General features: G+C 36.0%; 1 protein-coding gene across 4 annotated transcripts in view; it reads right to left on the bottom strand.

Moving 5' to 3' along the window:
- Positions 1-22,822, bottom strand: part of SETD2 (SET domain containing 2, histone lysine methyltransferase) — a 142,863-nt gene that overhangs the window by 53,647 nt on the left and 66,394 nt on the right. For 2 of the 4 annotated variants that reach the window (XM_072653431.1, XM_072653422.1), the window contains 5 exons: positions 22,388-22,507; positions 20,587-21,264; positions 4,012-4,060; positions 2,603-2,783; positions 1,428-2,097 (listed from right to left, as the gene is read on the bottom strand). In XM_072653431.1, coding sequence (XP_072509532.1) covers positions 1,428-2,097; positions 2,603-2,783; positions 4,012-4,060; positions 20,587-21,264; positions 22,388-22,507 — 1,698 coding nt within the window. Of the gene's footprint in view, positions 1-1,427; positions 2,098-2,602; positions 2,784-4,011; positions 4,061-17,586; positions 17,870-20,586; positions 21,265-22,387; positions 22,508-22,822 lie in introns of those variants that run through there. The other 2 variants (XR_011976980.1, XR_011976981.1) reach the window with 2 other exon arrangements.

Consider the following 22,822-nt stretch of genomic DNA (forward strand, 5'->3'; position numbering starts at 1 on the left):
AAAGTAAAATTCCAGTTCTGTTTCAGGGCCATCCTATCTAATACTTCCTCAGTTATATATGAAGTTGTGTACAGGCCCAACGAACGTCCACTCTGGTCAACTGAGATGACCTAGAATACATGGAAAGCAGAGATTTTCTTACTCCTGAATCCTTCCATTATACCTAGTGGTTCAGCATGTATGAGACTTCAGGTCAATTACAGATGGAAGGTGGGTCTGACCTACTTACAGATGGTAAAGTATGAGCGGCAGGTAGGCAGGGATGGGAAAAAAGTAAGAAGATTTATTAAATGATGTCCATGACTAATCTTAAAGAATTTTTTTCACCCACCAGGATGGAGAAACTGGATTCTATTTTACACTTTCTATATAACAAAGGGTGACATTTGCTTAGAATCACCATTGTCATACGCATTCTGCAAGTTATATAGAGGTGTATCTTGGATAACTCTAAGATTCTAATTACAGACTTTGTTTAAATTCTTTTGGCATCTTTGGACCTCATAATGAGGGGATCTGTCTGGATCAGGGGTGAGGAACTTGCGGCCTCAAGGCCACATGTTCCCCACCCCTGGCCTTAGGTATGACCTCTCTAAAATTCCTTCAGGCTCTAATTTATATTATATGACTAGATTCAAGATAACAGATTGCAAAAGGAATGGTTTCACTTGTATGAGCAAGTAGGCACTCAAATGTGTCAAGAAAATTTCTACTCTGGTAAATTTCAAATGATATGACAAGTCAAGGATAAAAAAGGAAGAAGTAACAAAAACAAGTCTAATTAGAGATCTAATTAGTACACTATAGTCAGATTTTTAAATACCAAGTATTTATTGTTAAGACATCATAGATATTGCAAATGATAGTCAAATACTGGATAAAAAACATTCTAAGTAATTCCTGATTCAGCACAGACCTAATACCAATTCCTGAATCAATCTATTCAGATATGAAAAAGAAATTACAAAGAATATAACTAATTCTTTTGTCAACTCCTGTCATTATCCCAAAATTCACCCAAAGGTGCAAGAACATCATGTAGCATCAATAATTCTAATGTTTCATTTTTATAAAGGACCTTGGGCGTATAAGAGCACGTCTTAATTCATGTACTGAAGTATGCAAGACGGCACAAAAATAATGGACACAAAGTGTGAAAGGTGAGGTGCAGACAAGAAGAGGGAAAGTAAACTGTCTTTTAAACGTTTTGTGATTAAGATACCAAGTTCTCAATCACAGTAGTAAAATGGCTGCCATTTTGAAAAGATCTGAGGATATAAAAATAACATGGAATAACTATTAACATAAAAAATGGAGAATAAGATCCTAAAATTTTAATCCAATACTGCTCTCATTTTACAAAAAGTCTTTTGCACAATGACTAGCAGAATGCTAACAAAGATAAACTGATTTTGCAAAGTAGTTACCTGTACAATTGGTGGAGTCGTTTGAGAATAAGGTGGTGTCACACCGTAGACAGTCTGACATGTCTGTCCCTGGTAATATATGGCTGTCTGAGACTGTGCAGGGGAGTATGGCTGCTGCACAGGGACAGTCTGTTGATTAGACTCCCAAACACCATAACTTTGTCCCTGTACAGGACCTGGGGCAGGTACTGGCAAAACAGCTACATTAGGTTCCTGATGGACAACAGCTTCATTCTGTGCTACGTACTGTGAAGTTGAAACCTCCATTGGTGTTGCTACATGTTGCACTACTGGAACTGCTTGAGGATTGGCAAGGGTTGGTTCTACTGAATGTCCCAAAGTCTGGGCATGTTCATAGGTGGCAGGAGAACACATAGGGTCCATGCTAGGCGTGGGTAATAGCACCTTCCCAGCATTAGGATTGCTAGGATCCACATAAGCCTGCATGGGATAACCAGGAGGGTAGCCAACAAAGCTATGGTGAGGAGCACTATAGCCCAAGGACTCATAGGGAAGAGGGGACGTCATCCCAAGGTTCTGCATCTGCTGCTGCTGCTTCTGAGCCTCTCGCTGGGCCACCTCCTGTTCAAAGAGCTTCCTGCGCTCTTCTGTGGAAAGCTTATTGCGGTCCTTGAGCCGTACTTTTTTCTTAGAAGTGGGTGTATCATATCTGAAAATGAAGAAAACGAGAGGATCAAGAAAGATTTTGCCCATTTTTTAAAATTTCAAAGCACTTCAAAATGTGTCACAGTCTATATTCTCCAGAAGCCTGTCCTTTTTGATCAACCCTCTGAGTCTCTTCATCTCTTCCATCTTGGAATATGGCCTAAAAAACATGCCTGTGCTTCCACTTACCTTCCCCTGACCTTGCTATTCCACTCAAGGCTATCATCCTATAACTTGGCTTCCTTTTACAACCAAATTCCTAGAAAACCATTCTATAATGTACCTGTTACCTTCACATTTGGCAATCACTTCTCACACTCTTTGCAATTTAACTTCCAACTTCAACCACACAAACACACTTCAAGGCTATCAACAATTTCTCAATAAATTGCAGGTCTATTTGTAGTGTTACTCGTCAATCCAAATTCCCTCCTATTGAAATTATGGAATGCTTCCTTAGGTACTTCTGTCCTTGATCAAATTATAGAGCAGTTACTGACCCCACTTACCTATCATCAGGTCTCTTTGTTCCTCGTTCATAAGCAGAAGGTGGTGGTGAAAGGGAACTCCTTCGTTTCTTTTTTTCTTTGCTCTGCGTTTGCCTTTCTGGTTCTCTTTCTCTGGATCGGTTAGGAGTTTTTGGAGTAGCTGCTTGGTCTCTGAGACTTACATTATCCCTTCCCCGATCACCTGATAGAAAAAAAGGGTTAACTAAAACAACCAAGTCAGTAGACTTTTCCCCTTTAGTATTATCAAAATAAATTAAAATTTCAACTTAAATGAACTCGTTACCTATCCTGGATGGGTTGACAACTTTAAAAGAGATACTGTTATTCATGACCATCAGGATGATGAAATAGTTCTTTTCTAAAAAGTTCTCTAACCCCAAAACTCAAAAGGAAAGAATTATGCTTCATATATAGAATAATTATAACTGATTCCACAAGACAAGACAGAACTCAGCTCCCCCCCATAATAAAATCTCAGTAATTTAACTTTTAATACTTAGAGCTCCTCTTTAGTGATCCTAAAAGCAAATATCTTCTGCTTGTACCCAGAGATGCTGTTGTCCACTTATTTCTGACTCTGTGTGACCTCATTTGGGGTTTTCTTGGCAAAGATACTGGAGTGGTCTGCCATTTCCTTCTCCACCCCACTTTACAAATAAGGAAAATTGAGGCTAATAGGAGTTATGTGACTAGCCCATGGGCATGCTGCTACTAAGTGTCTGAGGCTGAATTTGACCTCTTGACTCCAGGCCTGGTATTCTAACCACTATGCCACTTAACTGCTCTATTTATCTCTACCAAAGTACATTTTTAGTAATTCAACTTGATTTTCCAATGTCTTAACATCTTTTTGGACTCTGTCAATCTGAATTTATGCTATCTATTCCATTATCCAGATTAATGATAAAAAGATTAGACAGCACAGGGTCAAGCAGAGATCCCTGGGTAATTCCACTGGAGATCTTTCAGGCTGACATGAAGTAATAATGATCATGCTTAGTCAATCATTTCTGAATCTATCTAAATTTACCAATGTCCTAGCCCACATCTCTTCCATCTTTTCCACAAGAAAAATATGATATATTTTATCAAAAGCTTTCTGTTAAAATCTAGGCAACTGTATCTACAACACTATGATTTTTTTATCAATTCATTAGATATAACTGTAAGTATTATACTGAAACAGAACTTTGGAGCTAGAAAGGACATTGGAGAAAACCTACTTCAACCACCTGATTTTATAGATGAAGGAATCAAGGTCCTAAAGAGGTATTCATCCTTAAATATTTATCGAGCACATTATGCTAGTCACAAGGAAGAAAGAACAACAGTACCCAAAGTCCCTCAGGGAACTCTGTCCAACTAGGGAAACACATAAACCCATTTGTAGAGGATCAATGAATACTTACCATTGTTCTCTTTTTCAGTCTGACTCTTTTTTGGAATTCGATACACCTCCTAAAAACAAATCAGGAAGAAGGTTAGTTTTGTGGAAAGACTTTGTGGAAAGAGTTTCAATTATTTGACAATGATAACCTTACATGGCAAGAGAGAAATGGAAAGAACTGGATATGACATTTATAATTTACACAATACTCTATTAATGTTCACATTGATTAAGTTTTAAATGCTATGCTCTAGATAGCTTAAGAGTTAGGGTAATATGTACATATGCTACAGATTTATGAACAGGAAGTTTAAAAAGAGATGTTCACTTTCACTTATATCTAGCATAGTCTTCATTAGCAATAAGATGACTAGGGGCTTGTTACAATTTTTTCAAGAATTTTCCTATTGATTTTAATGTATGCCTCAGGTCCCTCAAATATAAATTGGAGTTAATTATATCAACCTTCCTTTAAGAAATAGTATGAACAAGAAACAACAAAAACTACAGAAGTTTTTTTTATAAGTAAGTGCAGCAGAGGTTACTATAATAATTATTAAGAGCTTACATTTACATAGTGTTTCACATATGACAGCAGTTGAAAATGAGCAGCATGACATCTGAGGGTACTCCTGCTAACTGGAGGGAGGACCACTTTGGATAATGCTGGGGGACAGTCTGTTCCTAGATATAGTTATCTCCTTCTCAAGTTGCCTTTTGCCTCACTTTGTTTCCCCCATCCTCAAATAAATCTGAAAATATCATCTCAGTTTTATGAAATTCATCTAAAACCTTTTTCTTCCATGGCTCTGACAAAGCATTGGGAGTTAAAAGAGACTAAGTGAGCATCTAGCTCAACTTCCCTCCCAATCTTTCCGTCAGGTTTTGACTTGAACACTGAAAAGAGGGACAAGGTGTGGGGAGGGAGAGAGGAGGGAATTCCAAGTGACTGGTAAACAGCAGGCCCAGCGTGCTGAATTAATGAGTTAGCCCATTTCCCTGATGGACAACTCTCATTTTTATAAAGTACTTCTTTAGAATGAGCTGCTTTCCTGTCACTTCTACTTATTGGTTCTAGTTCTGAACTCTATAGAAATGTGAAGTTTATTTCCTTTTCTACAAGATTGTTTTTAAATTGCTTAAAAATTCATATCATATCATATTAATACTATATTAAGAGTTCTTCCATCAACCATTCATCTGATGACATAGTTTCAAGATCTCTCGACATTATGGTTACTTCCTCTCCTTTGGACTCTCTCAGGGATGACTAGTCTTTCTTTGTGTCATGGACTCATTTGACAATCTGGTGATCCAATGAACCCCTTCTCAGAATGTTGGGTTTTTCCTAAAATCATAATAATTGAAAGATAGTCTAAATTTCAGTTAGAAATTAGGGAAAATAAGGATGTAATTTGGCATCTCCTCCCATTCTCCCCCTCCTCTTGCCAAAAACTTTCCAGAAATTCCATATGATCTGTAGACCTTAGGTTAAGAAACCTTGATCTAAAGTTAATACACTTTAAGAAGCTAACCTAGTACATACTAAGTCTCCGAGTGTTTCTGCAACAGTGACAAAACACATGAACTATTGAATAGCTACAACCTTTTTTGAAACAGAATTGAAAATAGATAAAAAAAATTTGGAAAAAAATTTTTGCCCAACAAAATTGTTTTAAGCCTTTAGTAATGACTATATATAGTAATAACTATATTTCTCTGAGGTTGGGGTTATTAGCACCCCTTAATCCCGCAAATGATGGGATCTGAGGCTGAGGGTTGAAGGGAAACAGAATAGGAAGGATAAAGAAGTCAGTGCCCAAGACAAGGAAGGTAATATCTTCCTAAGACTTGAAAGTGTGACTACAGAAGCACACACTTTGGGAGGCTGGCAGTGAGGGAGCTTTCACAGTTCCTGGCCCCCGAAGAAAAGAAAGTAAAACATGGCCCTTCTTCAATGATGAAGTATATGAAAACAAACACATTCATTCCACTTCCTTCACTTTAGGAACCTGGCATAAAAATTTTATATTGAGATAAATTCCCAGTCTTAGTCCTGCTCCATTTCTGTGGCTTTGTTAACTGCAGACTGTGAAACTTGGCTGTGCAAGTTCAGTATCTGAGGGTAATCAGGTAAATGCAGGACACAGAAAGATTAGGCATCTCTAAAAAAAAATGAAGGCCCCAGGCTTCAGGCTGAGTTTTCAAGTATGCCTAAGTGCAAAAATGAAGCTGTGACATAATTAACTGACACGAAAATTTATCTTCCAAATAACTGACATTTCTGACTATATGTAATCACACATTTCTTTCAAAAAGCTCAAGCACCACAGTATGGGAGGCAGTACACACAGCACTGGAAATTCTTTACAAAGATTTTCCCCCTACTCAAAAAATCATCTGGTAAACTGAAACCAGAAACTCAAACTAGTTTTAAAACATTTACCAAATAAAGATGTGCCAAATGCTGTTGAAAGCAGAATCTAACGGCTAGAGCCTTGACATTAGTAATTTACTCCCATCATTCACAATAGCAGTAGTACAAATAAAATGACCACAAGAGCTGGAAGCAACACCACGATCTCTACCATATAAATATGATAATTTAAAATGGTTTCATGACAAGAGTTAATGTGAATTTTTCACTGGAAAACATGAAAAATATCTAGATATCATCATCACATTATGTTAACTGATACAGAGCTCTGGACTTCTCAGCAAGGTTATTATTTCTAGAGTTTTGTCAAAAATGTGAAAGGAGTGGAAAATATATTGAAATCGGAATCTGACAGCCCAAGTACAAATGTTTGCTCTCATTTTCCTTATCTATAAAATATTATATATTTTACTGCAGCTAATATTTATATAGCACCTACCATGTACCAGGCACTGTACTGAGCTTTATAAATTTCTCATTTTATCCTCACAACCATTTTACAGTTGAGGAAAATAAGGCAGAGAGATATTAAATGACTTGCCCAGGGTTATATAGCTATTAAGTGTCTGAGGCCATATGTGAACTCAAGTCTTGTTTACTCCAAAGCCTGGTGCTAAATCAAATCCACTGATCCACCTAGCTACCCCTAAAAATGAAGGGACTGGAATACATGATCTCATACTATACTTCTGATTCTACATATGTGTCCTTAAAAAAAATAACAAAAATTATCTTTGACATTAGCTTAAGTGATTACTGAGATTTTGTAGATAATGAGGATAATAACAGCTTCTTTTTGGGTTTGGTGCTGGTGTGTGTGTGTGTGTGTGTGTGTGTGTGTGTGTGTGTGTGTGTGTGTGTGTGTGTGAGAGAGAGAGAGAGAGAGAGAGAGAGAGAGAGAGAGAGAGAGAGAGAGAGAGAAGAGAAAGAGAAAGAGAGAGAGAGAGAGAGAGAGAGAGAGAAAATGGAAGAGAGCTAATTTTTGGTGTTTTTTAACTCGAGCTCAACCTCACCATGTAGTTTTGTTTATATTCACGTATGAAACTGAACCTATTCCAATAAATCTGTACCCATCTAATAGCCACTGTCATTAGCCATTACCAGATATTTAGAAATATTCTTGTTGCTGATAAACTGGAAAGGAAAATGGTAATCTCAGATTCCTTAAAAGTATAACTGAGGTGTATTGAATCATTTCAGGAGAAAAAAGTTCTTTTTCCATTTTATCCCTTTGAGATTCTATGAACACTTCCCTAGGCTGACATATTTATGCAATCACAGAAATTCAAGACTGTTTTTTAAATCCAAATATAGTACTGTAGTTTTTTCATGTACAACATCTATAGCTTTCTTTGATCCATATGCCAGTGTCTTTCAATGCTGCAGTGTCTCCCTTACGCTTCACTTCATACTTTTACTACTTCTTGCCCTCCCATACTAGAGAATGCAGGTCATGTTCTAAATGCCAATTATAAAGTCACTAAAAACCTTATCCAGATCTGGTTGATCATAGATATGAGGCTTAGTTTTTGGACAAAGAAAGTAACACCATGAGCTTTTCAGATGTTTCCAATTCACAATCAATATAACTTGATGTTACCTTAACTGTAAATTGCATTATAGAGGGGAAAAAAATCTACATGTAGGTACTCCTACAAGTAAACACATATACATATGTATCTATCAATTTCCAATAGTTCAAGGATCCAAAATTTTGTTCAAGAGGGGTACACTCACTCTTTCCTCCAGTAATAAACTGTAACTCCCTTTGTGACTTAGTACACAGGCTGTAAGTACTATAGTAGAAAAATTCTACACCTTGTTGTCCATCTGGTAAGTGCCTGACTTTTCTAGGTTGCTTTCTGAACAGACAGGTTCACACTCAGCCTTTCAAGCTTAGGGAAGACCACTCATGTTCCTTTATCACAAACCTGAGAGACCAAAACTGCTTCCACACCATAAGAAAAAGCATGCCCTACTTACACGCACAGATACACACCTTCCACCCATACATGCATGCACACACACAATAAGACTTGGCTGTGGTAAGTGGCATTTGAAAAATGTGGTTCAATGTCCCCATTTTACAGAGGGGGACATGAAGACTCAAAGTTAAAGCGAACTGCCCAAGTTGAGATTTTGGCCCATGTCTTACACCAAAATCAAATTTCTTTCCAGTATACCACAACGCCTCTTAATATGTATTACACACAACACACACTTTGTGAGAATATATAGATGTCTGGATATACAATGTATATGTATCCAGTATTCAGCATATGCATGGATGTATATATGCATGGATGTATATATGCATGCACACATATACACAATTCCTGATAGTAAAATATAAGTGTAAAAGACAAGCCATGAAAAAATAAAAAATCACACTCTATTTTAGGTTTTCATTGTTGTTTGTAGGAAACTTTCTCTTCCCTTAATAAGAAGCACATTCAAATTATTCCACAAAAATAGTACAAGTTAACAATGCAAGTTATATAGGCAGATGAGGTATAATGCAAACTGTAAAGGATTTGGAGTCTAGCTCAGATTCTAGTTCTGTCAAATGACTTCTCAGAACTTTGGTTTCCCCATCTGTAAAATGGGGATATATTTGCACTGCTTATCTCACTGTCCTGTTCTGAGGATCAAATGGGAGTGAATGGAAAACATTTTGCAAATTGTAAAGCACAATGAAAATGCCAGGTATTAGTCAAAGGAAATGCCACAAAAAATAAATAATAGATGTTAAATTTTAAAGCAGTCCATATTTCAGTACATTCTCTAGCTCTTCTGAGGAATAATAAACTGCCACACAGACTGATTTCAAAAGATCACAGCACTTTAGAGCTGAAAGGGATCACAGCCACCATCTAGTTCAAATTATACCACAAAGGAAAACCCATTATAACATATTTTATAAATAACCACCCACATAGCTTTTTGCTTGAAGACCTCCAATGAGGGGAAACTCACTACCTTCCTAAGACATCATGGATAACTCTTATTGTTGGGAAGTTTAGAGTTTGCAAAGCATTCTATATAAATTCTCATTTGAATCTCATAACCCTGTGAGGTATTATCATTACTATATACAAGAAGAAACTAAAATAGGGGAAGGAGGAAAGAGGAAGTTAACTGGATTTGCCTATGGTCACAGGTCTAGAACTCTTAAGTTTTCTTGACTCGATCTCTAGCACTCTACCCCTTATATCACCACAGAAAAGGCTCCAGAATAATTTGGGCTTAAATAAATCTTTTGATTTCTTTTTATTTCTGAAGTTTGAAAATATTCTCTTATCTAGTGAGAAACTTTCATCCTATTTTCACTCTGTCACTGCATCTTTCAAAGCACCTTTTCAATAACCAAAAGAAAAAAAATATTTCATTTACTACCAGCATATATTCATTTTAGAGAGACCACATGGAATATCTTTTTTGTTAACATCAGAAATATACCACTTGGAACATTTTATCTTCACAAAATATTTAAAATTACTCACCCTACTACCGAAATCAATATTTTTATATGCATTTTCTTTGGTTTTGAAAAATCTCACATTAAGCCTCATCAAAATTAAGCATTTGTACAGTTTTCAAACTTTTCCCCTTTTTTTCTCCTTTATTATCTTGCTCCCTTCTCTCTCATGTGCTTCCTTTTTCTTTATTTTCCTAGTCACGTAACCCTGTTTGCCTCAGTTTCCTCATCTGTCAAATGAGCTGGAGAAGGAAATGGCAAAGCACCCCAGTATCTTTGCCAAGAAAACGCCAAATGAAATCACAAAGAGCTGACTGAAATGATCCAACATACTGACAGAAGAGTTTAAAAAGGTTTAAAGGAAAAGTATCCAATAATTCCAGATCCCAAAAAGTACTAAAAAGCAGCAAAACTCTTTAGAATCAGTTTTTACAAACCCCCCACTACAGTAAAAGAGTGGAAAACAACAAGAACATAACCAAGAGAAGAAAATGGCAGAAGTATCAGGCTTGATGACCTTAAAGACCTCAATTGGTAGGCTAAGGTGTCATGACTGGACAAAACTACTAGACCAAGATCAAGGTAAGAGCCAATTGGATACACAAATTAGATAGAAAAAGTCACATGATAAACAAATTAGAAGACCTTTCACAGTCATGGAAAGAAGAAGAGTTCATGACCAAATAAGAATATAGAGAACTATAAAGCACAAAAGGAACAAGTTTAATTACATAAAACTCAAAAGTTTTTTGTACAAACAGAATCAAGCCAGTCAAAACTAAAAGGGAAACAGTGAACTGAAGGAAAAAAAAAACTTTTCATTAAGCTTTACTGATAAATTCTGATAATAGTAGATAAATAAGGAATTCATTATAATATATAAGAACAGGAACCATTCTCCAGTGGATAAATGGTCAAAGAAGAATAAAAAATTGTTCTCAAAGGAAGAAACTCAAGCCATCCAAAGACATGAAAAATGCCCCCAATCCCTGTCAGAAATAATTATAACAACTTTGAGGTTCTACTCCATACTTTGATATTGGCAAAAATGACAGTTATTGGAGGGGAATATAGGAAAACAGAACTGGATCCACTCAACCATCTAGAAAGCAATGTGGAATTTTATGTCACTATAATATACTCCCCCTTAGAATCCAACCATTAGGCCTACATACCAAAGAGATAAAAAAAAAGATAGGAAATGAGCTCATATGTACAAAAATATCATATAGCAGTTCTTTTTGTAGCAACATAGAACTAAATAGCTATGTATCAACTAAAGAAAGAGTGAACAAATTATGGTATATTAATGTAATGGAATATTGTTATGAAGCAAGAAAAAAAATCAAACTATTTGAGAGAAACCTGGGAAGACTTGTATGAACTAATACCAAGTGAAAATGAAAATGAGAACGATTAACTAAACAACATGGTATATAAAACAACTTTGAAAAATTTAACTTTGGTCAATGCAAAGCCCAAACCACAACTCATGAGGACCAATGATTAAACAAGCTACGCCTCCCAAAGACATATTTTTGGACAGTGTAAATGTTTGAATTGTTTTTCTTGACTACGCTCTCTGTACAACAACTTTTATTTCTTTCTTTTCTTAAAGTGGTGGAAGGACTATTTTGGAGGGAGAAATTAATTAGCAATAGTGTTGTCTCCTTATAATTTTAAAGAAGCAAGTTGTACGTTAGAGACGTGGTTTCACATACTGCCCTCTTTTTCTGTTCTTTGGAGATAAACATACGGCTCCAAAGAACCTTCTATTCTGGTTGGAAGTTAATGATTCAGAACTAATCTGGACTTATTCCTAAGAAAGAGAGCGTGATGAAAACAGAAAATAGTGGACACTAAGTCTTGATCCTAACAATTGTTACTTTTGTGACTTAAAGGCCAGTTAGTTTCTGAGTCTCAATTTCCTCATTTGTAAAATGGGACAAATATTTTGCGTTAGTAACATTTTCCTGTCATAAGAGACAAAAAGCACTTTTTGAGCTGTAAAGCAATTATATAAAGATGAGTTGTAAATCAATAATCAGTGAACAAGCATTTTATTAAGCTCACACTATGTGCCAAGCACTGTGCTAGGGATATATCACAAAAAGTTTTTTTAAATAAAGAGAAAATCCATCAAGTAATTAATTTACATACTTTTGGAGGATACTATATGTGGGTATGTATGCATGTATATATACATATACACACATGTGTACACACATCTATATGTATATATATGTACACATACTAAATACAATATAAATACAAGGAAGTTAAATACAAAGAAGTTAGAGAGGTAAGGAGAAAAAAAGACTTTGTGTAGCAGGCACTGCTTGATTTGAATCTTCAAGGAAAGTTTCTAGGAGAGTGGGATGTATTCTAAGCAAAGTGGACATAGTACAAAGGCACAGAGATAGGAAACAAATGAGCCACGTGAGGAACAAAGTGCTGCTCAGTTTAGTTGTATTGTTCAGTGAAGTTGGAAAGGAAATTACATAAAATGAAATTGTAAAGATAAGTTGGGGACAAACTATCACCTTTAAAGGTTAGATGGAAATTTACATTTGAACGTAATGGTAATAGGGAGCTACAGAATTTAGAGCAGAAGAGACATAGTCAGATATAAGCTTACAGAACAGCAATCCACTATACGGATAATGGATTATATAGGCGAGAAGTTCAAAATAAGGAGACTCATTAAAAGGATACTGTAATGGTAAAGGGGAGAGGACTGAACTACAGTGGTGGCTATGTGAATGAAGAAAAGGGGACCAATAGATGACAGGCATACAACTGATAAGATTTGCTAAGTAATTAGATATGTAGGGAGGGTAAGAATAATGTTGATATTATAACCAAAAACCAGAGAATGGAGGAACTGTGTGTGAATCAATGGTGAGATTGCAAATCTAAAAAGAAACAGTTAAGTTCAGTATAAGGATATGTATGTAGGGATGGGAAGATAATAAATACTCAATTTGTAAAGTCTAACAGGCAATTAAATACACAAATTAATTTCAGGAAGAGACTGAGGCTGGAAATAATAGATCTTGGAATCACATCGATAGAGAGGATAATTCAACCTCAGGGTTGCTAAGTGAACACTAGAATAAAGAATACTATTTCCTAAGGTAACCTTTTATTTATTTATACACACACACGCACGCACCCCCCAAGATCTATGTGTGTATATCTATATCTGCATCTATATTTATGTATAGATACACCTATATGTAGATACAGATACACAGACAGTCCTAGCAAAGAAAGAAGTGTCTGGGGACTGAGAACTGGTTAGACAAGAAGAAGATCTAGGAGAAAGCACCGACATGGAAATTCAAAGGAGAGAGAGAATTCAGGAGGCCAACAGTGTCAAATGTTGCAGAGGTCAAGAAGGATGAGCTCCATCACGCATACAACTGGTGCTGTTTCAGCTAAGGACTGTAGCAATATTGTAGAGCTGGAGGCTATAAGGTCTAACAACTTTGGCTTAAAGCTTCCTGAAGTAGAAATATTTCTTTCAAACTACCTGAGGAGCCATGTATTGGGGGTGATAAATTTTCATAAATATGCTAAGGGTTTTGTTACTTATACTAGGCATGAATAGAAACTTTTAAAGACATTTTTCAAATAGTTTAAGTATAATAGCAATTTTGCAAGTCCCTAATTTAGCTATGGATTTCTGGAACTGAGAGGTATACACAAATTTCTTGTACCTATGCAGAAAGGGGGAAGGGAGAATTTTAGATTTCGTATGTTTGGTTATTAAAATCAAAATAATTTTGTAAAAAGTAAAGCAGCATAAGCTATAGGACATACACAACTTCCATACTGGTAGGGAACTTAACAGGTATCTCTATCTACATTTGGGTAATGAATGTCAATAATCCCATGATGACTTAGGACTTTTTATAACTTCTTTATAGTTCTGAAATGAAACTGAAGGGCTTATGGTCTATAGACGTAATGGCCTGAAACAGAATTCAAAAAGCACAGTGCAGAAACTCTTGAGAAAAAGAGTGAAAAATAATCATATAAATGGCATAAGAAGGCAACCCAGGTTTGGGGGTTTTTTTTTGAGAGACACACAGCATGATATAGTGGAAAGAACACTGGATTTAGAGAGGACCTTGTTGGATCCTCACTTTACAAGACAGGGAAATTAAGGCCCAGAAAGAAACTTCAAGAACGCAGGCCTATAGTCTTACAGCGAGACAGTATCAAAGACTGAATACGAATTTTCAGATTTTTCTTTAAGTAATGTCTCTTTTGATTCTACAATTCTAATGAAACCTAATCTTCTGTTGAATAAGATGAAGTGATTTCTTCTAATGCAACTTATTTTACCAGTGCTTGTATAATCTAAAGAGAAAATCCAAAGAACAACTTCCATATCCTCAAACCCCCTGAAAGCTCTGAAAGCCCTCTTATATAACTCCTTCTACAGGTCCATAACATGGAGCTCCCTCACATGCTTTCTAAAGGTGAGAAATACTCATTCTGGAGGAACAAAAGAGTTTGCTCAAGGCAGCTCAAAGGCTGATCATCTAAAAATCCTCCTGTAACCCTTTTCTGTATTGTGACAAGAAATTTGTGTATAACCTCTAGCTCCAAGAATCCACAGCTAATCAGGGACATGCAAAATTTTTAAATAACCTATTTCAAAGTAATGATTAAAATTTCCACCCATTCCCAGTATTTTCAATAAGCTAATTACTTTCTCTCCTCTTTTGGTTTCTATGGCATTAGTCTTCTCTCTAGTCATCCCATCTTAAATATCTACTTGAAATCCACTCCATCTTTCCCTGTTCTTTACTATTAGGATGCCTTGACCTCCAAAGCTTCCTATGGTCAGAGTGCCCTAAGCCCATCTCCTGCTCTCTCTTTTGAACTTCTGCCCAAACATCTCAAACATCATTTGCTCTAAGAAGGCTTCCCTCCCCACAAGCGGAGACATCATCCTCTCCATCAATCTACTCTTCTTATTTTATTCTTTATTTTCCTTTTTGTTGAAAGGAATGCATAAGGAATATGCTTATATCTTTTTTGCTCCATAAAGGCAAGACTTCTGCCAAATAATTACCCCTGCATCTAATGCAGTATTTTGGCCATCATAAGGGCTTAATTAAGTGATCGTTAAAGGTAATGAAAGGAGAAAACACCTTTTCATTATGAAAATATAGTACATTCACATATTACATGCAGCTCTGGTCACACCATTAGACAGGCTAGACCTTTGCTTAAGGAATAACAACTGTAGCTATGTGAAGGATTGGAGATGGGAAAAAATTAGGGCAGGGATACGAATTAGAAGGCAATAATCCTGGCCAAAGAGGTGATAAGGGCCTTAATTAGAATGGAAGTCATTTGAACATAACAAATGGGAACAGATACTATATGTGTGATGGAGATACAGACTATAAAATTCAGGAATTAATTGAAAAGATGGGTGAGAAAACAAAGAGTAAAGAATAACAAAGAGGCTCTGAATCTAGATAACTAGAAGGATGGTGATACCCTGGACAAAAATAAGGACATTTTGGAAAAAAAAGACAGGGCTTTGGAGAAAGATAATCAACTTTGTTTTGGACATGTTGATTTTAGAATGCCTGCAGTACAGTTCTAAATAACCAACAGCGGAACTTGAGCTCAGGAAAGATTAGGGCTCTATATTAAAGATCTGAGAGTCATCTGCAAAGAGATGACAATTCAGCCCATGTGAACTTACACGTCCCTATAAATATCTCTGAAAACAGCTGCACAAAACTCCTGATGCTTGGGGTAGTGCGCCTTTTACCCTGGAAGTAGAGGCCTACTTTACCAAAGAGCTAAAAGTCAACTAACAGGCTGGGAAAATGAACAAACAAGAGAAAAAACAAATTCTGGGTGTAGGAAGTTACTTTGGTGACAAGGAGGATTAAAAAAAACACACCCAGAAGACAACAGAAAAGTCCAAAATTTCTACATCAAAAGCCTCCAAGAAAAATACTAATTGGTCTCAGGCCATGGAAGAGCTCAGAAAGAATTATTACAATCAAGTAAGATAGGTAGAGGAAAAATTGGGAAGAGAAACAAGAGTGATGCAAGAAAATTATGAAAAAAGTCAACAGCTTGGTAAAGGAGACATACACACACACGCACACACGCAATGAATGCTGAAAACTTTTTACATGTTATTGGGGGAAAATAAAATATTAATTTAAAAAATAATCACTATAAATGGAGAGAATGACAAAAAAATTAAAAGGTGAGAGGTTAACAAGTTTAAACATTGAAAAAATTTGAAAATTTTTCAATGTATTGATAAGTTAAACTGATTTTTCCCTCTTTTTCTTTTTGTCTTAAATGACTACTCTGCTATATGGGATAGCTTTTTGGGAAGGGAAGGAAGAGGGATACTGGTGAAACTATAGGAGTAAAAAACAATTCATTAAAAATCTATTCAAAAATTAAAAAAAAAAACCTAACGATCTTACCAAATATTTCAGATTATTGCCCCATATGCTGAGCAATACATTCATGACTCAGTAATACTAGCCAGACATGCACATGACTAGTTACTTGGTGATGAATACTTTGATATTTGAAAATCCTACCCTTAATTTTTAGCTTACTTACTCAATACCACATACTTTAAGGCTAACACTTCTCCTAACACTTGAAGCATTAGCATATCTTTTCTTCTCTTCAAAAAAAAAAAAAATCTGAGAAAAATCAACAATGTGAGACAACTCAACTTAAATAAGTAAATGTAGAGGCCTTTGTAGAGGTTATTGGGAATTTAGAGAGAACTGAGGACATTTTTTAACCAAATTACAACTGAATTAAGTTATAATTTATACTAGTACTACAGAAGTATTTCTTCTTGAGTTATATTTACTCAAATCAACTTGAGACTTCTGGCTCCTTCACATTTTCTTTCCAAGTTCTTTTGAGCATATAACCCAAACCTATTAGGTATGTGGTTACTTAGGGCAATTATGCTTTCCTGAGGGCACAGCCTAGGGCTGAATGGACTATGTGTCTAAACCCATAACATATATTCTTATGAATTAAAAAAAAATTCAACTGTCTTAAGATAAAGATGAATAAGAGGGAAAAGTCAAAATCAGGTAACTAGAAGTACTAAGCTTATTACTTTGCAGGGACTCTTGCTTCTAAATTTCTTATTATTAAGCATCAAAGCTTCTTTCCTCTGGCTACATATCCACCATAAGCATCAACAGGAAAGGCTCTGGAAATATTAACCACTGCAGTCTCTAATTACTCAATGTCAATGAATACTAGTCATTTCACAGGAGTCTTACCTCCTTTTCTCAGGATCCAACCGAACACAGATGTTTGCAGTCATCTTGAACAGGAGCTGCATTTAACCATCACCTGTTTACCTGTTCCAACTGTCATGACCTGTTGGACCTTGGGCACATTTTCAGCATAGGAGATACTGTACAACAATTCCTTTTCCAATTGGAATTGTATGCAAGTGTCTCTGCTGAAAATGTAGACCAGTAAAGGCTGTGCATGTGAATATGTATAATGTGATTATGTTTGTGGTGACAAAGAATTACATGTTATTGATGTTCCTCACAGGTTCTGCAACTTAGAGTGAAAATGTGTGAGCCTTGTATAGCCAAGGCAGTTGTCCTGTGTATATAGGTATAGAAAAGATAGCTCACTTAATCCTTTCACGCCAGGAGTCGGGATTTTCCCGGAACGACGTCCATTGTCGGCAATGGACGCACCAAAATAACGCCGGCGCCAGTGAGTTAACCACCTCTGTCCTCTTTTCACCTATTATAATTTTCATGCATCATCCAGCTTCCCAACCATCTTCCTGTTTCTTCACAGAATGCACGCTAGGTTCTCTCTTTTCTTCAGCACGGAGTTGAAAATGGAGTTGAGAAAAGGAGACACATGGTCAGCTGGTGATGTTAACAAGCTCCTTGCTGCCCTGAGAAGCTAGATGGAAATGGTTCAAGTTACAAGGGGGATCATCATCAGATCTGGGAGGACAAAGCTTAAGTAATGAGTCTTCATACCCTCATCCCACCCTCTCCTAGACTTATTTCTAACGATGATCCATATTTTATATAATTACTGTTAAATCAGGTTTAATAAAACTTGTGAATTCACCTGTCAGGGGTAAGGTAAAGTGAAATAAATCCAGTAAGGATACAACTGCCCAAGACGGTCAAGAAGTCATGAATTGAGCAGATAAATCATAATCTACTGGCTGGTAAATTTGCTAAGACTTGGAACTTTAAGGACATTTCTTTTCAATTTGCATCTATTTTGATAACATAGGTGAAAGTCAGACAGAAGTAGTTAACTCAGTGCCCAGATGGTACAAAACAAATACACTAGGTTATCATATTTCTTAAAAACCACATCTACGTTTATAAACAACATATAACTTGTTGTGTGGGTATCCTGTTTTCAGATGCGTAGATAAAAATGACTGCTATACTGATTAAAAAACTAAGTTAACTACAGCAACCTTATCCACATTTCTGAGATTAGAGCCATGATAAATGTAACTAAGGACATAAGTATATTAAAAATTTCTCAGCATCAGTGATATAAAACAAGAGCACAGCTCACAGGCAAGTATAGAATTTCACAGAAATGCAAATCTGTATGAAGAATGACTTCAGAACAAATTAAATTTTAGAGAAAGAGAATTATATTCAGTGGCTCTAGATGACAAGAATGTCAAGATGAACACAAATATAAACTGAAAAGTACACATTTTATTCAATTAGAAAAAAAAAATCTTAAACCTCAAGCCCACATGATCATCAGGCTGCATATTACTGTGAAATTTTTTATTCAGATAAAACAGTCTTGGAAAAGTTAGAGGAGGAACTTATGTAAACTTCATAAATTTGAGTTTTGGATGACAATTTTAAATTGCCACAATTAATTTCAATTGGGTTAATAATATGACAGACACATTCAACTATGGCTAATACTATATACTAATTATATCAAAACCAAGCAAGGTTTGACAAAAACCCTGATTTTTTAAAAACATTATTATTTTTCTACCCATACATGGCAAAGTAAGATAATCACAACAATACACTTGCTGTTACGAAACATATTGGGCAAAGGGGTAAACACAAAATCCATCACTGAAACCATTACTCACTGAGGCAAGCATATTTAAATTAAATAGAAATCCTATAATTCCTTTGCAGCAGGGAGAGCACAATACATTTACTATAACCTCTAGAATATTCCCAACCTTACCTTACCTACTGTGCTGCCACCTTGGTATGGAATTTGCTAATCTTTCCCCAAATATTTCAAGTTATCTCTCCTGCCTTGCTTTATCCAGTTATCTTGCACACAGCAGGTGCTCAAAAAAAAATCTGCTGAATGAATGACCCTGCATCCATTCTTATTAATAATTCTGATCACTACAATGCTGCTTATACTCTATCATAGGCACATTCACTGGGAATTCTTTCCAGAAGATCAGACAGAAAGAGGAAGTGTTCCATGAATTGTTACAGTGGGCAACTAAGTGATGGAATAGGGGCACGAATAAGAAAGCAGTCAAGGGAGTTCAAGAATCTACAACAATACTTCTCAAACTGCTCAACCCTCAATTAAGAATTTCAACACAACAAATGGATGATATTGTACCTATGAAGTAGAATGAAAAAAAAAAATCCCCAACATGTAATCACTTCAGTGATAAAAGCATAGTCCTATCTGGACCAAATCTCAGATGTTTGGGGCCAGATGTGGGAAACTCTCACAGGCTGCCTCTAAGCAGGAGCCCCATTGTAACTAAACCAGGGGTGGGGTGGAAGGACAGAGTGAAATCTGAATACTTCTCAGATTCCTCAGATGGTCACGGTGCTGCCAGCACCAGGCCTGTGACCATATAAGGTCCACAATGGAATGATACAAACCTTAAAGACATAAGGGCCAAGAACCTATAGTCCTGACAGTTATTAAAACTTAAAATCCAGGTCTGAGTTCAGAACCTGAAAGGATTGCAGTCCAGACTCACATTAGTTCATATGTGATCTGCCAGAATCCTTGTAAATAAAAACCTAAACCTTGTAAATACTGCCCACCTTGCCATGTTCTTCCAGAAAGTGATCATGGAAAAGGGACAAGGTTCACAGATCTCTACTCTCTTCTGACAAAAAAATATATATGAAGGAAGACTTTCTGAGAGCTAAGGTAATATCAATCTCTTTGACTGGGGAAGAAGTAAAACACAACATTTTATGCATAAAAACAACTGAATAATCACTGAATAAGATAGTAGGGCCAATCAGACTTTTATTTTTTGAAGAAAATTCTATGATATACTATATTAGTGTAATGAGTTTTTTAATGTGGCTATTGACTCTTTGTGGTGATAAGAATATGTAACTGTGATAGAAAACTGAAAGTAAACAGAAACCATTAGCTACCACCAAGGGAGAAAATGAGCCATCTAAATAACTTGCCTGACTGTAGTAAACCTTACTTGCTTGAGGCTACAATCAAGGCAAAATATTGAAAACGCTGATATGAATTTAGCATTAATAGATATTGCCAATTTGGAGAAAGCAATCCTTTTTATGTGTGAAATATAAATAATTTAATTTAGACTCCTTCATTGAACTTCAAGTCTATTACACTTTTAAAAACTAATCACAATTTACTCTTACCTTTAGGTCTTTCCAACTATCTAGGAGCTTAGTGGCCAGATCACTTATATCCACCATTTTATCTGGCTGCTCTTGACTCCTCTCACTCTCCACATCAGATACACCCTCCTCTTCATCTTGGGAAGGTGTTTCCATAGCAATAGGTTCTTCTAGTTTGGGGCCATTACTCTCTTTGGCCTCAGCTTCATGTTCAGCCTCTGGCTCTGAGGCAGGCTGTTTACTGCTGTCCACTGAGGTTTCAATGTCACCTTTGGTTGGTGGCAAGTGCTGTGGGGTAAGCTGCTGTGGCTGTAGCTGTTGTGGCTGTGATTCTTCATCTTCTTCCACAGGAGCATTTTCTAACTGGTCAAGGTCTTCTTTGCCATCCTTGCCTTCTAGTTCACTGGTAGCATCAGAGATTGCACTGTCCATACTATTTTCACTTATAATTTTAAGTCTACGAAACACAAGTTTCTTTGGAGTATCTGTATCACCTTCTATGTTTGGCTTGGTGGAAGGATCAGGCGTGTTGAGTGGTGTGTGCGCACGTGATGTATTCTCACTGGAATAACCATCACCTTCACTGAAATGGGGAACAGCAGTCTTGGTTTGAGACCAGCGCTGGATGATTGGAAGTACTTTGCTCTCCTCCAACATATTTTTTGTAGGAATAGGCAAATGTTCCAAGGTCTTTATAATCTGATTAAACAAAATTTTGACAAAAATTCATCATTTTATATATTGCTCACTTTTTAAACCCTTGGATCAAAGCTTAAGAATTTCATAGAAATTTTTTTTTTTTTTTTGCCACAAGCTTATGCAAAAGCTCAAGTATATAACATACTGCATCCGTTTCCCATAGAATGAAAGGAAAACTAGACTATAAAAATCTATCAAAACTGAACCACAAGGATATAAGATGGTTAAAAGGATCATCCAAAATATCTAATCTCTTATTAAGGTTCTATGCAGCATGATAAACTTAAACTTTCTGCCTTTCAAAAAAAAAAAAAAAAAAGGGGTCAAAACGTATGTTTTCCTTCTCCCACCCTAGAAATAAAAAGAATTGGTTCCCAGGTTTAGCTGTGTGACTTTTGGCAAACTATGTTACCAACCTTCAGTTTCTTACACTATAAAATTAAATGGTTTGGACTAGATAATCTCTAAAGTGTCTGCTAGCCAAATCAGGTTATATGAACTTCCATTTTCCACCTATACAGGTTGAGAAACTAAAGTACATTCCTCACTGAATAATGGTACTATTTTTCCAGAAGAAATACAGTGTCATAGAAACACCACCAACATCAGAGTCAGGAACATTTGGGTTCAAGTCCCAGATCTATCACATATTAACTATATAATCCTGCGCAAGTCACTTAACCTCTGAGTGTCTCCGGGCTATAAAGGCTGGAACAAATGCTAATCAACTTTGGTAGAGGAAATATTTTCACTAGAAATTTCCTACCTCAATGAAAATTATAGGTATAGGACCCCTCCCCTAAATTCGTTGATAAGATCCCATCATATATAATCTTTCCTTGTAGATTATTAGCTGATATACACAAGAAAAACAAGATGTTGCATTTTTATACTGCTGGCAAAGTTGATGTATAAGTTTATCATTAATAGTATTTCATAGGCTCCCAATGTATATAATGGATTTCCCAAATATATATAATAGATTAAGTAATCTCCCCACCTAAATAATTATTATGGATTTACTGAATTACCAAAATTGGGTCATATATAAAGACCTCCATAAAAGTTATTATAAAAAACTAAAGGAGAGCCAAATATTGAATAATAAATTAAAATTATTGACCTCTTCCTGCAGCTTCTGATTGTTTCCTCGACCATCACCTAGCTCTGCCATCCAGATCCACAGAAGAGAGAGCCCATGGCATTCTAGGAAGGACTTTAAACACGACTGAGACTGGGTGTTCTTTAAGATAAAGAAGAGAGAAAGAAAAGTCAAAGTAGAATATATAGGAACAATCCTATTCTTATCTGCCAAAATCTTATAGAGTCACAATTAGAATCTATGCTACAGAATTAATTTAAATATAAAAAGTTACAATATTATGATACTGTCATAAAAATGCACTTTGGGAAAAACTGCATTCTATGTAAAGCACTGTAATATAGAAATATATGAAGGTTAACAAAATAACTGTTCAATCCTAAGTGGTTAAAAAGTTAAATGTTGGTTTGCTTTTTACAGTCTCTACCAACAAATTGAAACAATGTAGGTATGCCT

The sequence above is a fragment of the Notamacropus eugenii genome, chromosome 1 (assembly GCF_028372415.1).
Source record: "Notamacropus eugenii isolate mMacEug1 chromosome 1, mMacEug1.pri_v2, whole genome shotgun sequence".
Classification (NCBI taxonomy): Eukaryota; Metazoa; Chordata; class Mammalia; order Diprotodontia; family Macropodidae; genus Notamacropus; species Notamacropus eugenii.